The sequence below is a fragment of the Procambarus clarkii genome, chromosome 32 (assembly GCF_040958095.1).
Source record: "Procambarus clarkii isolate CNS0578487 chromosome 32, FALCON_Pclarkii_2.0, whole genome shotgun sequence".
Taxonomy (NCBI): domain Eukaryota; kingdom Metazoa; phylum Arthropoda; class Malacostraca; order Decapoda; family Cambaridae; genus Procambarus; species Procambarus clarkii.
Window position 1 is genome coordinate 32,160,214 of NC_091181.1, and position 17,736 is coordinate 32,177,949.

At 41.0% G+C, this 17,736-nt stretch overlaps 1 protein-coding gene across 5 annotated transcripts; it reads left to right on the top strand.

Annotated features, from left to right (window-relative positions):
• Window positions 1-1,269: 1,269 nt before the first annotated feature.
• On the top strand, window positions 1,270-15,882 carry LOC123759371 (protein FAM50A). 5 transcript variants are annotated; one of them, XM_045744330.2, is made up of 8 exons: window positions 1,270-1,526; window positions 4,221-4,431; window positions 5,504-5,668; window positions 6,126-6,368; window positions 8,100-8,202; window positions 8,570-8,724; window positions 12,932-13,028; window positions 15,209-15,882. In XM_045744330.2, exons 2-8 carry the CDS (start codon window positions 4,252-4,254, stop codon window positions 15,334-15,336), a joined length of 1,071 nt encoding a protein of 356 aa, XP_045600286.2. In that variant the 5' UTR covers window positions 1,270-1,526; window positions 4,221-4,251; the 3' UTR covers window positions 15,337-15,882. The 5 variants fall into 5 exon arrangements, with proteins under 5 accessions (XP_045600286.2, XP_045600288.2, XP_045600290.2 ...); XM_045744332.2 differs by having other exon boundaries at window positions 4,226-4,431; XM_045744334.2 differs by having other exon boundaries at window positions 1,272-1,408.
• The last annotated feature ends 1,854 nt before the right edge of the window (window positions 15,883-17,736 follow it).

The window sequence follows — 17,736 nt, forward strand, 5'->3', positions numbered from 1 at the left end:
TAGCTTACATGGCCACCATTTTCGGAACTTCCGTTAGTATTAGCTGACCAATCTAAGCTTAGTGAAATTGAAAGTCAGTGGCGCCTACTGCTAACCATTGACTAGTCCAACATTTGTAAGGGACAAATTCCGACATCTGAATCGTCATTTCAGACTGCAAGACAATAACTGTCAAGAACACTGCTGGCGATCCCATACTGATTGACCTCGCTGAGTTTGTGTTGAAAATATACAGCTTGCCAATCAGTAATGCCCTGGTTGAACGGATATTTTCGAGAGTAACGTCTGTGAAAACTAAACTGAGAAATCTTGAATGGGAATGGGACTTGAGCTTTTGACATCAGTCTTGAGAATCAAAACATATCTTAAAGAAAATGTAACTTGTTGCTCGTCATTTGAACCACTCATGTCAATGCTTAAATATGAGTCTGCAATATACAAGAACGAGGTTGTGGATGCAGATCAAGATCTTGGTAATCTTCAACTGTAAAGACGTGGAAGGACTTCACACCCACTAAGCTTCAAACAGTAAATATTGGTAAGTTATCCTATTATCATACTGGTTAAATATATATATATGCAGAGATAATGTTAATAAAACAATTAAAATCGTTTAATGTACTCTATATATCATAATAGATTACTTTGAAACCCGTATCAGTCACTAAACAAAAAATTGGGCTACTCTTATTAGCTACTCTTGGGCTACTCTATTTTTGTTTTTTTTTGTTTTGAGATATATACAAGAGTTGTTACATTTTTGTACAACCACTAGTACGCGTAGCGTTTCGGGCAAGTCCTTAATCCTATGGTCCCTGGAATACGATCCCCTGCCGCGAAGAATCGTTTTTTCATCCAAGTACACATTTTACTGTTGCGTTAAACAGAGGCTACAGTTAAGGAATTGCGCCCAGTAAATCCTCCCCGGCCAGGATACGAACCCATGACATAGCGCTCGCGGAACGCTAGGCGAGTGTCTTACCACTACACCACGGAGACTGTTAAACCAACAAACTTTGTAAAATCTCTTGTATGTATGTACCTTACCTAAATAAACATTTATTTATTTATTTATTTATTTATATATATATATATATATATATATATATATATATATATATATATATATATATATATATATATATATATATATATATATATATATATATATATATATATATATATATTATTATTTATTTATTTATTTATTACAAATTCGCTACTTTTAGACCGTCAGCTCGCTACTTTTAGCAATTTCAATTTCAATTCAATTGAGCCAGTGTCTGGCTGGACTCCCGGCCGCGAGGTGGTGGTCGTTATCTACACACTCGCTCTAAACTTTGTAAACATTTCATGGATTAATTATTGCCGCTTAGTTTATCTTAGGGCAGGACGCCAGCGGCTTGTCGTAGGTTCTCCCATTTGCCCTGCTGATCTTTTCCTAGTTGTTTATTGTACATCTTATGTTGATCCTGTGAGAAGAAGCACAGAAAAGGACCTCCCCTTGATATAATAAACCTGTTCAGGCTGAGTAGGTGGTATAGGCCAAGGTTAACTTAGCCTCCTAAGTTATGTACGGTCTCTCTTTGTCATAACTTAGGTATCTTCTAAGTTATATACGGGCTGCATTGAATTTTGTAACTAGCTCATTAACACTGTAACTTTCTTAGCCAATTCAGTTTTGGGGTTCAGTCCCTGAGCCCATTATGTGCCTCTGTAACCCTTTCCACTACCTCAGGATGGGTATGAGGTGCATAATAAATGAACTAAACAAAACTGTACCCTAGGGGTACAGCAGCGCAGTAAGTAGTTGAATAATGTAAAAAATGAAAGTTCTGGACGTAGAGTTGGGGTTCGTTCTATATTCACTGTCGCGAATTCCATTTTAGAATCCCAGGCGGGGCAGAAATCATTGGGAGCGTTTCCTATCTTCCTGTCCTTGTCGAGGCCACTAGTATTGGTGGCCCTATCACCTAATGCACCTGTTCACCTAGCAGTAAATGGGTACCTAGGAGATGTGGGGATTGCATCCTGGGGAGGGTCAGTAATTCGACCTTGGTGGGTTCTCGATATATACCTAACATATATACACAGGCTGCCTGTCCCCGGACACACTGAATCATTATTATTATAGTTATTATTTAAAAATAATACCTGTATTATACAGTTCCAAGGAGCAATGTGATAGGCTTCTTGGATATAACCCATGGGGTTAGTTATATTTGATTACAAAATCTAGACTAAAATGGTCAAACCTAATTTTTAAAAGCATTTCACATGTACAGTATTTTATCTATTTAGCAACCTTATTAGCCAATTTTTGAGCACATTATATAATAGATCTGATAGGCCTATGTTAGTTTTGGTTCTCAGTAGTATTTTTTTGTTGTATCCAATGGGATGATGAAGCTGGAATTGTACGAGTAACATTGGGAAATGTTTTGCCCTGTATGCAGGTAGTACAGCACCTCTGGGGCCTGTATCAAAACAATGCAGGGTCCCATTGGTATGTATCCAGGATGTACACTGGCCTTTCGACAGCTCGTTTTCTAATTGTTAAAATTAATTGTTGGGCTTGGTTAGTATAGTCAAGGTTAAGCTAGGCTAGATCAGGTCTGATTTGATCTTGTTAGGATTGGTTGAATAGGGTTGCAGGATTCATTATGCAGATGATTCTCAAATTACTCCTCAGAAAGCACTTAAGTTTTCTATTATGCAGATGATTCTCAAATTACTCCTCAGAAAGCACTTAAGTTTTCTAATGTGGTTGGCTTTTCAGAGAAGCATAAACAAAGCATGAACCAGTACTAATATTTTGTGCACTTTATCCATAAATCCTCATTAAAAAAATGGTGTATATTTTATATTAGTACAATCAGTTACCAAAAATGGTAAATGATTTATAATAATAATAATCCATTTTGTCAGGGGACAGGCAGCCAGTGTATATATATATGTGGTAAATTGTGTTCTAGGGCATTGTAGGCAACCCCTCCCCCCCCCCACTTGAATTATTCTATCCAAGCAGGGAGACCTTATCTTCAGAAAGACATATCTGTTTTGGAGAAAATCCAACACGGGGGTGACAAGAATCCTGAACTAAGTCAACCCCTATACCAAGAACGGTTAAGGGTCACAGGGTTGACACTGCAAACCAGGCATGTCAGGGCTGATTCACAACATCCCTGCAGCTTCCTTTAGTACCTCATGGTGGTGATTGGTGTGGTCATACTACTTTTGTTACACCCAATTCCTCCAGGTATCTTTTTAGCTCTTCTACAGTAACTTAAATTCTGTCTAGTGTTGTTCTGGTCATCTGTTGTCACTCCTACTTGGACACCAATCTGGTTCTGGTTTAAAAACCTCTTGGAACACTTCTCTCCTCACCTCACACACTTCTTTTTAATTTTCCAAGAATGTCCCACGCCGTTTAATCACATGATCTCATGCTGTTGTTTTCCTCCATATATAGCTTAGCTTGTTTTTTTTTTGTTTTGCTGAAATGTCATTCTCGAACTATTGTTGTGCTTCCCTACTGATTCTTGTATACTTATTCTTGGCCTTCTTTAATACCTCCCTATTTGCCTCTGTATCCATATCCCTATACTTTTTCCATGCCTTTTTTGTCTTCTCTTTTTCCTCTTGAACCATGGGTTTGCCATTCTCCTTTTTGTCCACTTCATGAGAGGCATGATCTGTTGTTACCTATTTGCATTTCTTTGTTATAAGTTTCATCTCATTTACTGGTTTTCCTTCCATTTCAATCCCTATGGGACTTTAGGGTTATGCCTGGTTAGCTCCAGAGTGAAGGGAACATTCTGGCTGAGACCCCAGGTGACCTGAACTACTTTCTTGTTTTCTGGTGGTGGTTGGGCAAGTCACAATTAGGGTATTTGCTCCACAGCAGCGACCGCTTACCTTGTTTGCCTAGGGATGCCTAATTAATCTCAAGTAGAGATTGTTTGCAACAAAACAAGTTGTCACTTATTTTGTTGCATGTTTGGTTGATGATGGGTATTATCCTAGTTTCGTAGTTGATCTCCGAGTCCCCTGCTCCCCTTGCCTAGTAGAGTGAACCAGATTTTGGTCCTTGTTTCTGGTAGGTAATTGATGGACTCTCATAGATCTGGCATGTTGGGCTAAGACTTGATGGTACTCAGGTGGTACTTGAAAGCCCCCCAAGAAAATGCCATTACATTCAACACTGAATTTTTTTACAGTGCAGAAGAGACAGGAAGCTGACTAGGCAAAATGGCACAGTATAAAGGAGCAGCGAGCGAGGCTGGTCGGGCCATGCAGATTAAAAAACGAAGAGAACGGGAACAGGAGGAAATGGAGCAGAAGAAACGGAAGTTAGAAGAATCGCTAAAAATAAACAAGATTGAAAATAAGTTTGCTGTTCATTATGATGCAGTGGAACAGCAACTAAAGGTATGAAAAGCATGTTAAAGCATAAGTCCTTATTTTATTTTTGAAACATAGATTATAATTTTAATACTGTATCTGCTTTCAGTGTTGCTCAGACAGCCCGTACTCCTAATGTTTCAAAACGTCAAGAAAACAGTTAATTTAAAGTGTTCTCTCCTAACCTAACAGACTAAGCTAGAGGACTGAAAACAGAAAATGGGACAGTACATCACTTTCACGAGCCGCTTCCATTTTCTAGCATGACAATTTTTGGCTTTAGTAAGGCATACGAGCAAAAAGTGATATTCTTTGTAAGAGGACAAGTTGTGCTCGGATGTTTAAATGTCAGATTTTTAGGGTTCTCAAATTATTCATGCCGTTATAAGCCTTAATAAATTTATTATTGTAGGAGCTATCTTAGAACAGTTTGTGGTAAGCTTGTGTTTCTCAGGTTGTACACAGTCATTAAAGCTAGCCAGCCTGCAGTCTACCCCTCATGCTTATAATGTTCACAAGTATGCTGCCTTGTCAGCCGTTTTTGGTAATATATCTTGAGCCGATGTTGGACACAGGGGTTTTGGGGGTCTAAAAGGGTCTTGGCTGCCAGGTATCTAGTCAACGTTCCGGGTCCTCTGCAGCCTTGTGTTGCAGTGTAGCATCCGTCACGGCCTTTGGTCTCGACTTCGAGTTAATACCTGCGGGGCTTTCACCTCCCTGGTAAGTTTCCCATTTTTGCCCTTCTCTGTGGGTAGTTAGCTTCAGGGAGCCGGAAGGGGGTCCCCACAGAAAACTGGCCTTGAATGGAATGAAATGCCAGTTTCTGGGTGAGCCCCGGAGGCTTCCTGACACCCTCCCTTCCCCAAATCGGTGGTGTGTTTCTCAGTAAAGAACTGAAGCCTCTCTGGTAGGCCAGACATGAGTCCTATGACTGATGTGACCCAGTTGTGAGTAGCTGTTTCAGTGAGATAGCTTCAGGAAGCCACCAACACACTACCTGAAAGAGGTGTTTCATTACATTTTATGCTAGTTTTTTTTATATCCTGGAGCAATAATATAAAATGATCTTAAAATATAGTAATATGCACTTTCCTTTCAGAGTTCGACAATTGGTTTAGTCACACTCAATGAAATGAAAGCCAAACAAGAAGATGTTGTCAAAGAAAGAGAAAAAGAATTAGCAAGAAAAAAGAGAGAACAAGAAAAATTGTTAAGAAAAGAAATTGAGGCCAAACAAGCCAAAAAAAAGGAACAGAGAGAGAAGGTTAGTTTTTTAATTACAATTATTTTTTAGCAAATATTTGTGGCATATTGTTTGCTTCTCCAGAAGCTGCCATCACTGGTAATGTGCCAAACTACTCGATGCCAGTATTCTATATATGGTACTTTGAGCCTATATAATTATGTACGTCTTCCAATTGTCTGTAAAATTCTCACTTTCTGAAACATTCTGGGTACTTTCCCAGTGAGGGATGATTAATTCTCTGCTGTGTGCGCCTTTGTGAAAGGGGGGGGGGGGGGAATCTGGTTCTGGTTTTAATCCCTGTAGGAAAAACAGGACTCCTATGACCCAGTAGTGGGGAGGCATCTCGGCAAGATAGCTTCAGGGAGCCACCGGGGCTCTACCAGAAAAAGGGGGTTTCATTACACTCAACGCTGGCTTTTTGCTTGCTCCTTTTACTTAATTGCTAATGATTGTGTTTTGTAAATCTTTTTAACAGATTGCGAAGCTTAGTTTTTGCCCTGATGATGAAGAGGAGGAGGAAGAGGAGGAGGAGGAGGAAGAGCAGCAACAGGAGGAAGAGGTGGTGATGGAGGAGGAGTATATTCCTGAAATTAATGAACATGACAAGGAACTCAACAAAGACTTTAGGATGGTTAAGAATCCCGATGTTGATACCAGCTTTTTACCAGACAGGGACAGAGAAGATGCTGAAAATAGGCTCAGGGAGGAATTACGGCAGGTAAATAGAGCATTCAAAGGAACACCAATTTTTATTAGTACTGTATATGTGTGGGAATTTCCTTATGGGGGAAGATTTATTCATTTTATTTATTAATTCCAATTTTATTTAATTGTAATTTATTATTAATTTAATATTTATTTTATTAAAGCTTAGTGAGCTGTATTTTCAGATTTCTGCACAAATAAACTCCTGGCATAACTTGGGAGGGCTTATACTTGTATATAAATAAGTCACTAAATTAAAATAAATTGGTTAGTAGGAAATTAATTCAAATTATTATACATAGTTTGTAACTGGTGACACCTTGGTTTCGGCTTGTAAACTGAAAATTTGCTACCCGAAATGAATTTTCCCATGAGAAATAATATAAATGGAATTAATCTGTTCCACACTCCCAAAAATATTAACTTCAAAATACATTTCTTACATAATATACACAAATATTTTGAACTATAGTATGTACAAGTTATAGCTTACCTTTATTGATGATTCTTGTTGGTGTATGGAAAACGGTGAGGAGAGGTGTTAGTGTTCGGAACGGGAGTCCCCTTCCATTATAACAGCAGTGATGACATTTCTAGGGTACTCTCTCTCTTATGTTTTGCAGGCATGTCACTAGGACCTGGTTGTGGCTCACTGTATGCTTGTCTTACTAAGAATCTGTCTATAGACACTTGTTTTTCCCCTACATTTAGCACTTGTCTGCAGTGAGAAATCACATTCTCTCTATGGATACCTGATCAACCAGGCTGTGACTCATACGTCAGGCTGCGAGCAGCCGCGTCTAACAGCCTGGTTGATCAGTCCAGCAACCAGGAGGCCTGGTCGACGACCGGGCCGCGGGGACACTTAAGCCCCGGAAGCACCTCAAGGTAACCTATGAATGATCTCTTGTTTTTCCTCTATCGTTATCCTCACAACTATTTTCCTAGGTTGAACTTTACCACTGACTTTCTTGGAACCCATGTCGTGATATATAATAAACTTATGTTCAGAACCCCAAAAAAGCACAAAATCAATGAAATTCTTCACAAAGAATTCAAGCGCGGTCATCACTAGGTGGGTGTCACTGGTAAACTGAAGCGTGCCACGTGCTCGGTCGACCCATACGTGTATCAACAAACTTTGTAAGGAGAAGCAAAGCTCGTAACCCGATTCAAATTTTACGAAGAAATTGAGCTTTTAACCTGAAAAATTTGTAAGGAGGGACGTTTGTATCTCGAGGTTTCCCCTGTAGTTAAGTTGATTACTGTACTAGGCGACAGCTTATATGAGTTAGAAGCTGAAGCTCTGGTCTGAACAATGTCTGTGATGCGTGGACCTGGCCTCCTCCCTGGTAAACCATGTGGTCCTTATTTTCAAGTGAGCACTATACTTTATACTCGAGCGTGTGTCTTGTTTTCCGACCGCCCCTCGCGGTCACCTGTCCCTCAATAGAATTCTTGGTGACTCGGATACTTTTGATATCGTTCGCCTTATGCGTTTTTGTTCTCGTATTGGCATCCTTGGTGATATTTAGCGCCCTCTGATTATTCCGCGCATTTGATGGTGCTACATAGCCTTCCCGGTTTGGTGCCTTCTTTTGATAATTACTTACTTATACTGTATACTGTTGAACCTGAAGCTGGATTGATTATCAGAAGGGTTGTGGTGCATTGATTTGTTTATATAACATAATTTAGATATCCAATGACGATGTTAATATTTATTAAAATTCCTGCTCTTTAGGAATGGGTAGCAAAACAAGAAGCCATGAAAAATGAGGAAATTGAGATCACTTTCAGTTACTGGGATGGATCAGGCCATAGGCGATCTGTACGTATGAAGAAAGGTAAGCACACATTTTGACATTATTTGTGCCCATGCAGGCCAAATAGTGAATCCTATACACTGAAATATTATAATACAATCAGTCATGTTTGCAGTATGTTTTATATGAATGACGACTGCTGTACGACAAGGCATGAACCACCCTGCTATATGGATGGCCATGGACCACCCTGCCATATGGCTGGCCCATGGACCACCCTGCCATATGGCTGGCCCATATAGCAGGGTGGGTGCTATTTTATTTCTATAAAAAATAAATGTACATATACTGTAATATTTTGCTATTAAATATTTCCCGAGATAGGGGTATACTGTGCATTTGTTGTGACCGTAAGAAACTCATGCTCTAAATCCTCTACCATTAACAGGAAACAGCGTGTATCAATTTCTCCAGAGAGGACTAGAAATTCTACGGAAGGAGTTCAATGAACTGCGTTCAGTGTCTGCCGATCATCTTATGTACATCAAGGAGGATCTGATTATACCTCATCATTACACTTTCTATGATTTTATTGTTAACAAGGTAGATATGTTTAATTATATACATTATGGATCAAAGTACGGGATCTTTTGGGTGCTCTATGGGCCTAATTGGTCCAGAAGTCTTGACAGGTTGCTGTTATTATTTAGAGTTTTGTTTAATAAATTGTATTACTTCAGTTTTTTTTTATTTATACATAATAGAAAAGCTGTGATTGATTGAAACACTTGGTTACTTGCATTTGCATTATCTCTAGCTGTTTAGCTGTATATAAGGAATTTGTTTTAAGAGTTTATCAATGCAGAAATTATAATTCTGTATGGATAAATTTATGCCATATTTGTGTATTATGTTATACTTGGCAATGGGGTAATGTATTGTTTTTGGTTGCACCTAATTAAGATTTCAACCAGGTATAAATAGGTGATGTTTTTTTTCCTTCTTCCATTAACAAAATATTAAACCAGACACTTATGGCACCCTCATGGGTTTCGCCTTCTTACAGTGAAGGGCTCGCATATGACTGCCTGGGGTCGATGGAGGTTGCCTCCGCCTCCTCTCTGGGCTTTGTACTTGAGAAGAAACCAACATAGGGTTTCCATTTGGGTCATCGGATCACCTGCCAGAAGGATTCCTCACCCTCAGAGGGTGGGTGTGTGGGATGAGATGAGAGGGAGAAAGAAGCCTTTGCACTGTTGTTGCAGTGTGTATGATGCAGTAGGACTACCCTGTTGAAAAGAGGAGAGCACTGTTTAAGATGACATACTTTCCTGCACTTGTCAATGTTTGGCTTCCCTTGCTGCCCTGGTAGGTGGTATCCCTTGGCTCTGGGGCCCAAACTTAGAAAAAAACAGGATGCATATGATAAACGAACTCGCTTCTCAAACTCAGATTCGTGAGGAGACAACCAGGCCCCCCCCACATGTCAGACATTTGATGGAAGATTGGGCTCTGTAACTCTAGCTACAGTGGACCTAGACCTGACTTTATCATTGGTTCCCTAGCTTGGTGCCTTCGTTTGCTTCATCATTGGTTCACCTTCTCAATTTCGCTACCACTTCCTTGGCAGGGATAACTCCCAAGTCCCCAGTGGTGATTACCTCATCATCCCAAGTGACTCCATCTTTGGTTGTTACAACTGCATTTTACCCCCTGCTTAATAGGTGAAACATACATAAGCACCTTGTTGACTCTGTGAATACACATTTTATCTCGAACCCTACTCTCTGGATAGGTGGGGTTAATGGGTAACTGGACACTTTCTATGTATGTAATGTCCAAACCCCTGAAAGTGTAACTGATATCGACACGAACACTGCAGATTTTGAAAGAAAAATGGACAGTGTGCCCATGCACAAACCCCCCAGCCTGTCCTCTAAGCAAAGACCTAAAGTTCATTCCATGCACAAGACAAACCTCTTGTTTATGAATGAAAATTGTTTACGCACAACTTGCAATGGATGACGCCCGAACATTTCTGGAACAAGTGCCTCGCTGATGACTTTTGTTCGAAGTACAATGCTGTAAATGCTTCTCCCACGTACAGTATTACAAATAATCGGCAACAGAACCTAAACACCTAACCTAATCAGTGCCTAAATATGCACAAAATACTAGTATATAATATTAATTTATATTTGAGAAAAGTTCTGTTTTGAATGAACAATGTTAAAATTGATGAATGTGTCTGTGGTCGACCGCTGGATAGAATGGACTTCGTCTAAGGACAGGTTGCAGCCCCAGGTTCAGACTCGAGAAATTTGATTTTTATAAAGAAATGCAAAGTGCCAGTAGCACAGTCACTTGGTATAGTGTAGAGGAAGAGCTTAGATCAGCAGATATAGCTTTTCTACACAAGGGAGGGAGCAAACATTGGCCAAGAATTATAGACAAGTTGCACTAATGTCCCACATAATAAAAAAATTTGAGAGTGTGATTAGGAACCAGATCTCCAGTTTTATGGAGACCAATGACCTCTGCAACTCAGGCCAACATGGATTTAGAGTGGGGAGGTTATGCTTCGTGCCGACTACTATGACAAAATCAATGAGGCATTAGAGGAAAAACAATGCAGATGTGGTATACACGGCCATCGCAAAGGCATTTGATAAATGCGACATGGAGTGATGTGATGACCATGCCCCACACCAGAAGATGTGACTATAATATTTTGGACTTTCCTGGACCATTATCAAGTCACAATAATGCCGAGCCGGTCGGCCGAGCGGACAGCACGCGGGACTTGTGATCCTGTGGACCTGGGTTCGATCCCAGGCACCGGCGAGAAACAATGGGCAGAGTTTCTTTCACCCTATGCCCCTGTTACCTAGCAGTAAAATAGGTACCTGGGTGTTAGTCAGCTGTCACGGGCTGCTTCCTGGGGGTGGAGGCCTGGTCGAGGACCGGGCCGCGGGGACACTAAAAGCCCCGAAATCATCTCAAGATAACTCAAGATCTCAAGATAACAATAGACATGATAATGGTACAGAATGGACCGAAATGTCGTCTCCTCATCTTCTGGTGTGTGGTTTAGTCATCCTATCTTCAGCCATGCTATTGTGACTCATCATCTGCATATGGAGTGATAGAACAAAATATTGGTCAGTTGGAATAACAGGTAAGCAGTTGAGTCAATAACGTGGCATTGAGTCAGAGGTGTGTGCGTCGCTCATGGTTCCTGTATACAAACTGAGGCCTACCCATGAACATGTGGGAACCCATGATTGTTTTCATGATGGCAGGTGTTTACTGGAGACCTGAGGCATCGTGTGGGTTTCTCACTTACCATCTGGGAGTTTTAAGTCTTGCACTACACCAAAAAAACAGCCCTGGTTGTGGTGCACGCCGTCAATGAAACAACCCTAGTCGTGGTGTACAGTTGAAGGGGTTAATAACAATTTGACTTGGGAGATACAAGCCTTGGAATGGGGCACCAATGAAATTGGATCAACCCACAAAGTGTGTACTGAGTTAGAATTGGTGGCACACCACTGTATACAAGACATGATGCTCTCCCGTCCGAACCAGCCAAGCATCAATGACCAAAGGATAGCTCTGGAAGCCATCCGACATATTCTTCGCCAGAAACGGAGCTGGCTGCAAACCAACAAATCGCTCAGCAGGACCAAAAGAACAAAAATCCCACCTTTGGAGAACATGAAGCTATAAAAATGCTGATAAAGGCATGTCAAAAAAGACGAGATGCGAAAAGTTGAGAAGTTCAAACTAGTGAAATACGTCACCAGGCCAACCTTCTTATAGAGGTGGAATCATTGAAAAAATGCCCAGGTTTGGACACCGAGCAAACACTGTCCAAGGGTGAACCAGTGGCTAAGGTGCCAGAAGGATCACCCTTCCCTGGTAGGACCAACCTGGCCAAGACCCAGAGCAATAGCTGAACCATCAGGAAGAATACAGGAACCCCCCCCCCCCCCCCCCACCTCGACCAGTCCAGCTGAAAGGCATCCACAGCAAGGGGATCGTGATAGGGAAGTGGTGCTGCATACAGAGGAAGGCAATAATTCCATGCCAATGTAAAAAGATCCACCTCCGGGGTGGCCGCACATCTCGCAAAGCCGCAGGAAGGAGGTGGCATCAAAGGTCCACTCAATAGAAACGGGATGGAACTGAAAACTGTCTTGGAGAATGCTGAACATTCCCTGGACGTGAAGAGCATGGAGAGCCAAACTGAGAAACTAGCAAAAGAGCTACTTGAAGAGTCCATTTCCAAAGGGCAATTGACTGAAGTGAACCCCTTAGTTGAGACAATGAACCACAGAGGGAACAGTCCAAATAGAGGTGGAGCACAGAGCCCAGAGGAATCCAAATCTTCCACAGCATATGCCAGATGGTTGCAAACTCATGAACTGTAATTGTGAGTTGGACAAAGGAGAGGAGACCAATGACCCTGGAAGACTTGGCGAGCACTAGTCACAAAGTCCCAAACCAGAGTGGAGGAGTCCATGAAGACATTGAGTGAGGGCAGAGGAAACCCCAGAAAGCCTAAAGAGAAAGCTAACAATGCAGCAGCCAGAGAAGGCCCAATGGCTCCAGCACCCAACGATTGCAGTGGCGTAATCGTTTGTCATAATTGATAGATATAACTAATGTGGTACTAGTAAATAATGTTCTGATTAAAGTTGGTATTGTTCCATTTTTTCTGTTTTACACTTGATAGTACAGTTACAGACCAGGAACTGAAATGCAGTACTGTACTCTAATTTAATTGCCGTCTTTATTTTTTCTTCAGGCTCGTGGAAAGAGTGGCCCACTGTTTCATTTCGATGTTCGTGATGATGTACGATTAGTTAGTGATGCATCTGTAGAAAAAGAAGAATCACATGCAGGTAAATTATTGGTGGGTTGTTACAAGAAGGGTTTATAAATGCCTACAACACATTTTTGAGTATCTCTTTACAGCTAGAGGTTTCCCTTTATTATACATGGTACATCATTCAGAACATTTTGCCACATATCCTCATGAATTGTTGATTATTACAAGTGAAACAGAATTATATAGCTTATGCATTTGTTAAGTTTTCCTTCAGATAGATTAGAATCTGTTCTGCATGCCAATTACCATAGCTATGTGATAATATACAGTACAAGCAATGCTTTTCTGAGGGGAAGGGGTTATCTTGAGATGATTTTGGGGCTTTTTAGTGTCCCCGCGGCCCGGTCCTCGACCAGGCCTCCACCCCCAGGAAGCAGCTCGTGACAGCTGACTAACACCCAGGTACCTATTTTACTGCTAGGTAACAGGGGCATAGGGTGAAAGAAACTCTGCCCAATGTTTCTCACCGGCGCCTGGGATCGAACCCAGGACCACAGGATCACAAGTCCAGCGTGCTGTCCGCTCGGCCGACCGGCTCCCTCAGTGACTCCCTGAAGCTATCTCACTGAGATGGCTCCCTACTACTACTATATCACATCAGCTGTGGAGTTCTATTTGGCCTTCCAGGAACCAGAGCCAGAACCAGGCTTGCTCACAGAGGCACAAGAAGTAGGTGACTTTATGCCACCTCACCAGGAAAGGTGAGAAAGGCATCTAGAAAGGCAGGAACTTTTCTGAATGTTTGCTGCTCGCAACAAACTGAATGAACTTCCGCACAATATAACAGCCCATGCTCGTATACAAAGATCCTAGCTCGTTAATTCAGCCGCCAAACCCCCTGTTTATGAATGAAAAGTAGTTGGGAAGATGGGGTTTTTCGTGTGTATATCTGCTCCAGAACTGATTGCTCTAGCTTGTGGACAGCATGAGCTTCAACCCCACCACTCCCACCTTCCCATATGAGTGGGAAGGATGGGTAGAATGAACATACACTTGTTTAGACAGATTTGGTAATTTTGTTTACATTGTTTGGGGGAGTTCATTCAGTAAGTTGCGAGGCTTTCCCAGTGAGGTAGTCGAGTATCACCGGCTTCCCCACGCTTCTATGAGGGGGGCTAGGTTTTGGCTCTGGTCCCTGGTAGGCTGAATAGAACTCTACAGCCAAGGAAATCTAGTAGTGGGGGAACTCTCTCAGTGAAATAGCTTCAGGGAGCCACCGGGGCTCACCAAGAAATTGGCATTTCATAGCATTCAAGGCTGGTTTCATTACATTGAATGCCAAAGAGTTGCACAAACTTGTATGGTAATGTGAAGAACTGCTTAGTATGAAGAGCAATTGGTGACAAAAAATTGGATTTTATAGATACAAAGTAAAAGAGGGTAAAAGATATTTGAAAAGACTAATATATTTAAAAATTATTATGTAAACAAAAAGATATAAAAAAAAGATACTGTAAAAAGAAGAAAATGCAGCAGAGAAACTGGTGGATGGGTAAAAATAATAATAATAAATGGTGAAATACAGTAGGTGGAAATGATAAGTGGTGCCAATGTGATCAGGATTGGATTTGATGATGTTAGAAGAGTGTAAAAATGATATACCAGATGACATACCTCTGGAAGAGTAGAATAAAATAATGTAGAAGCTGAAAGTGGGAATGCTGCAGGTGTTAAGGTGTATGCAGACATGGTTAAATGCAGTGGGAAAAAGAGAAGTGGAGCTGGTGTAGAGAATTTGTCGGAAGGCATGTGATAGTGACCCATTGCCATAAGAGTGGTAAAAAGCAGCAAATGTACGACTGTATACAAGTGAAGGAGAATGTAGCAACTGTAAGGAATTATATACATTAGTTTGTCAGTTAAAGTGGGCCAATTGATGACATCACAGTGATCAAAAGAGTGCAGGGAATTAATAAGAATTTGATTAATGAAGCTGGTTCAGGAGTGGAAGTTAGTGTATGTGTGTAGCTCATCAGATATTTGATTTAAGGCAGCTTTTAGAGGATTAGAATGTGAGAAAGATTATAATGTGTACATGTCACTAATGGACTTGAACAAAATATGAGAATGTGTATAGAGAAAGACTTGAGGGTTCTGAACATTTATGTAGTTAACCAAGTTCTGTTAAGTGTTGTGAAAAGTTTCCATTATAGAAAGTATGTACATTACTAAAAGGTATTGTTTGATCCCCAGGCAAAGTGGTGATGCGCAGTTGGTATGAGCGTAACAAGCACATCTTTCCTGCAAGTAGATGGGAGCCTTATGATCCTCAGAAAAATTATGAAAAGTATACAATTAAAGATAAAAACAAGAAAAAATGAATGAATACATCAGAACAGTAAGCTCTGAAGTACAAATCTTTATTTTGTTCTTTCTGTACTGCCAGGAAATAGGATGTTAATAATATGAGCATATCCTAAGAATGTACAAACGGCAACTACTTCAAATTATTTACTTTGATACAGTTGAAGTAAATGAGAGAGTAGAAGAAACAAACACACACCCTCATAATATTTCACTGTGTTCCTGTGTTGATAGTCTGGTGGAACCTACAGTGTCTTTCCCCAAAGATCTATATGATCACATTTACTTGATGGAAATATTTTACATGCAGATACATATTACAGTGATGAAGAGGGACACGAGTTACATATATTAAGAGGCACATGCCGGTAACAATTATTGTTTCCACAATAGGCATGCATGGTAGGAAACCAAAAACATGGACTCAAGAACAGCTGAAAGTTAGCTGCAATAAGAAGCAATGAGATAGGTAAATAAGAAATTAATTATGATGGATACATTGGGAGATTTGTGATGTTCTGCAGTTTAAATGTGGTCAAATATAATAGCTTTTTATAAAAGAATGTTATTTCACCAATTCTTCCCTGCTAATGTCTGTATGATATGCATTATTAGATTTGGTATCTTTTCTTGAATGGTATTTATGGAGCTTTAGACAAAGGGGTCCAGGAATAACCAGTGAAGTGTGAGCAGATCTAGCTGTAGCTAATTTGGAGTAGGGACAGCAATCAGATTACAATGTGTTATGGTTATTATCTCCTGACACACACCTTCCCCCATCAAGAGTTGTACTCTAATCTGTAAATATGCATGATGACTCATAGGTCCATTTTGACAATGTTTATAAAGAGGCAGATAGCCTAAAATTTGAATTATTTTCGTTTTAAGTTTCTGCAGGGAGAGGGGAAAGCCTAGTTGGTTGGCCATTCCTTCTACCCTGGATGAAGGAATGTAAGATGATTGGGCACATGCTAGCAAGATTGACCAATGAGGAGGTAACTTGAGGTCACATGACCCACTACGGACACCAGAGTGGTATGTGGCAGGTGACCAGGGCACCACTACACCTTGAACTCTCAGACAGGGAGGGCACAGCATGGTCATCTCCGAGAAATTACCATATTTCTTGGTTACAAGATGTCAGGGAATGAGATGACATTGTACCATAGGAGTGACCGAGACTTCCTGGAGAGATATTGACAACGTATGTGGCAAGTTGCAAGAGGTGCAACTCTAGGACCATTAGTGACTTTTGGATTCTCCTGTCAATGTGAATGGCTGGGCTGAGGGACCAAGTAATGCTCGCCTCGCTACTTGATGATGATCTACGAAACTGTACAAAGTCATCGTGTAGCTTGGGCAAGTCAGTGGAGGAAAAAGGGGAGCAGTGAAAACTGAAGTGTGGTCCTGCCACTGAATTATTGGCCTCTGCTGGCCAATGCAGACAGTAATAGAGTGTGACATTGTCTGGGACACCTGATACTTCATGGCCTGAGGCATTCCGAGTTTGAAGTGCTAACAAGCAAGGAAAGGTTTTCTGAAGTGCAAAGGTGCAGCATTGACTTACAGTGTGAGGAGTAGAGTGTGATGACTTAGTTGAGAGTGAAGGGATCACACAGTCCACAGTTGTCAGTGGATGTAAAAGGTTTAGTTGTAAAACAACTGAAGAATGGCATGCTAGTTTTCTCATTCCAAGAAAGAGACCACGCACCTGTCATAACTGTCCCCCTCTATTACCTGGCTGGCTGGGAGTAGTAAAATTTAGGACACAGTTATTGGTACGAGATAAACAAACAAAATAAAGTAAAGGTCCCCTTGCATAACACCTGTTACTGGGATAATTAAAATCACTTAGCTGTAAATTACTAGGCTAGGTAAGGCTAGGCCAGGTCAGGTCTGGTCAGGCCAGGCCAGGCTAGGCAGGGTGAGAGAAGTAAACCGGCAGGTACTTATGTTTCCGAGAAAGTAGCAGCGGTAGTATATTGTTGATTTAGATTCGACGACATCCTGAAGCTAGTAGGTGGCGGCCTCATCGCTCTCGAACTACTACTCGTTGTAGGGGATACGAGGCACACCCAATATCCCCCTTACATTGATCACATCGCACACTAATATTTTTACTATTTCGGACACCAGATTTGTCTGTTTCGTATATGTATAATTGTTCAATATTAAAACCACAATAGAATGCTCTTAACAGTTACAATTTTCAACTTAACAGCCATATAGTTGGCAAGAACGCCGCCCGCCAGTGTAAATGTTCCGAACCTTAATGGAATCTGACCCATATATCAATCAGGACAACCCATGTGTTGCGTTTCCAAAAGGGTCGCCCATGTTAGAATCGGTGAACGCCCTAGTAATATTGTTGAAAACATCTTAACTTATTAAACCAAAGGTCTTTTTATGTCAGAAGA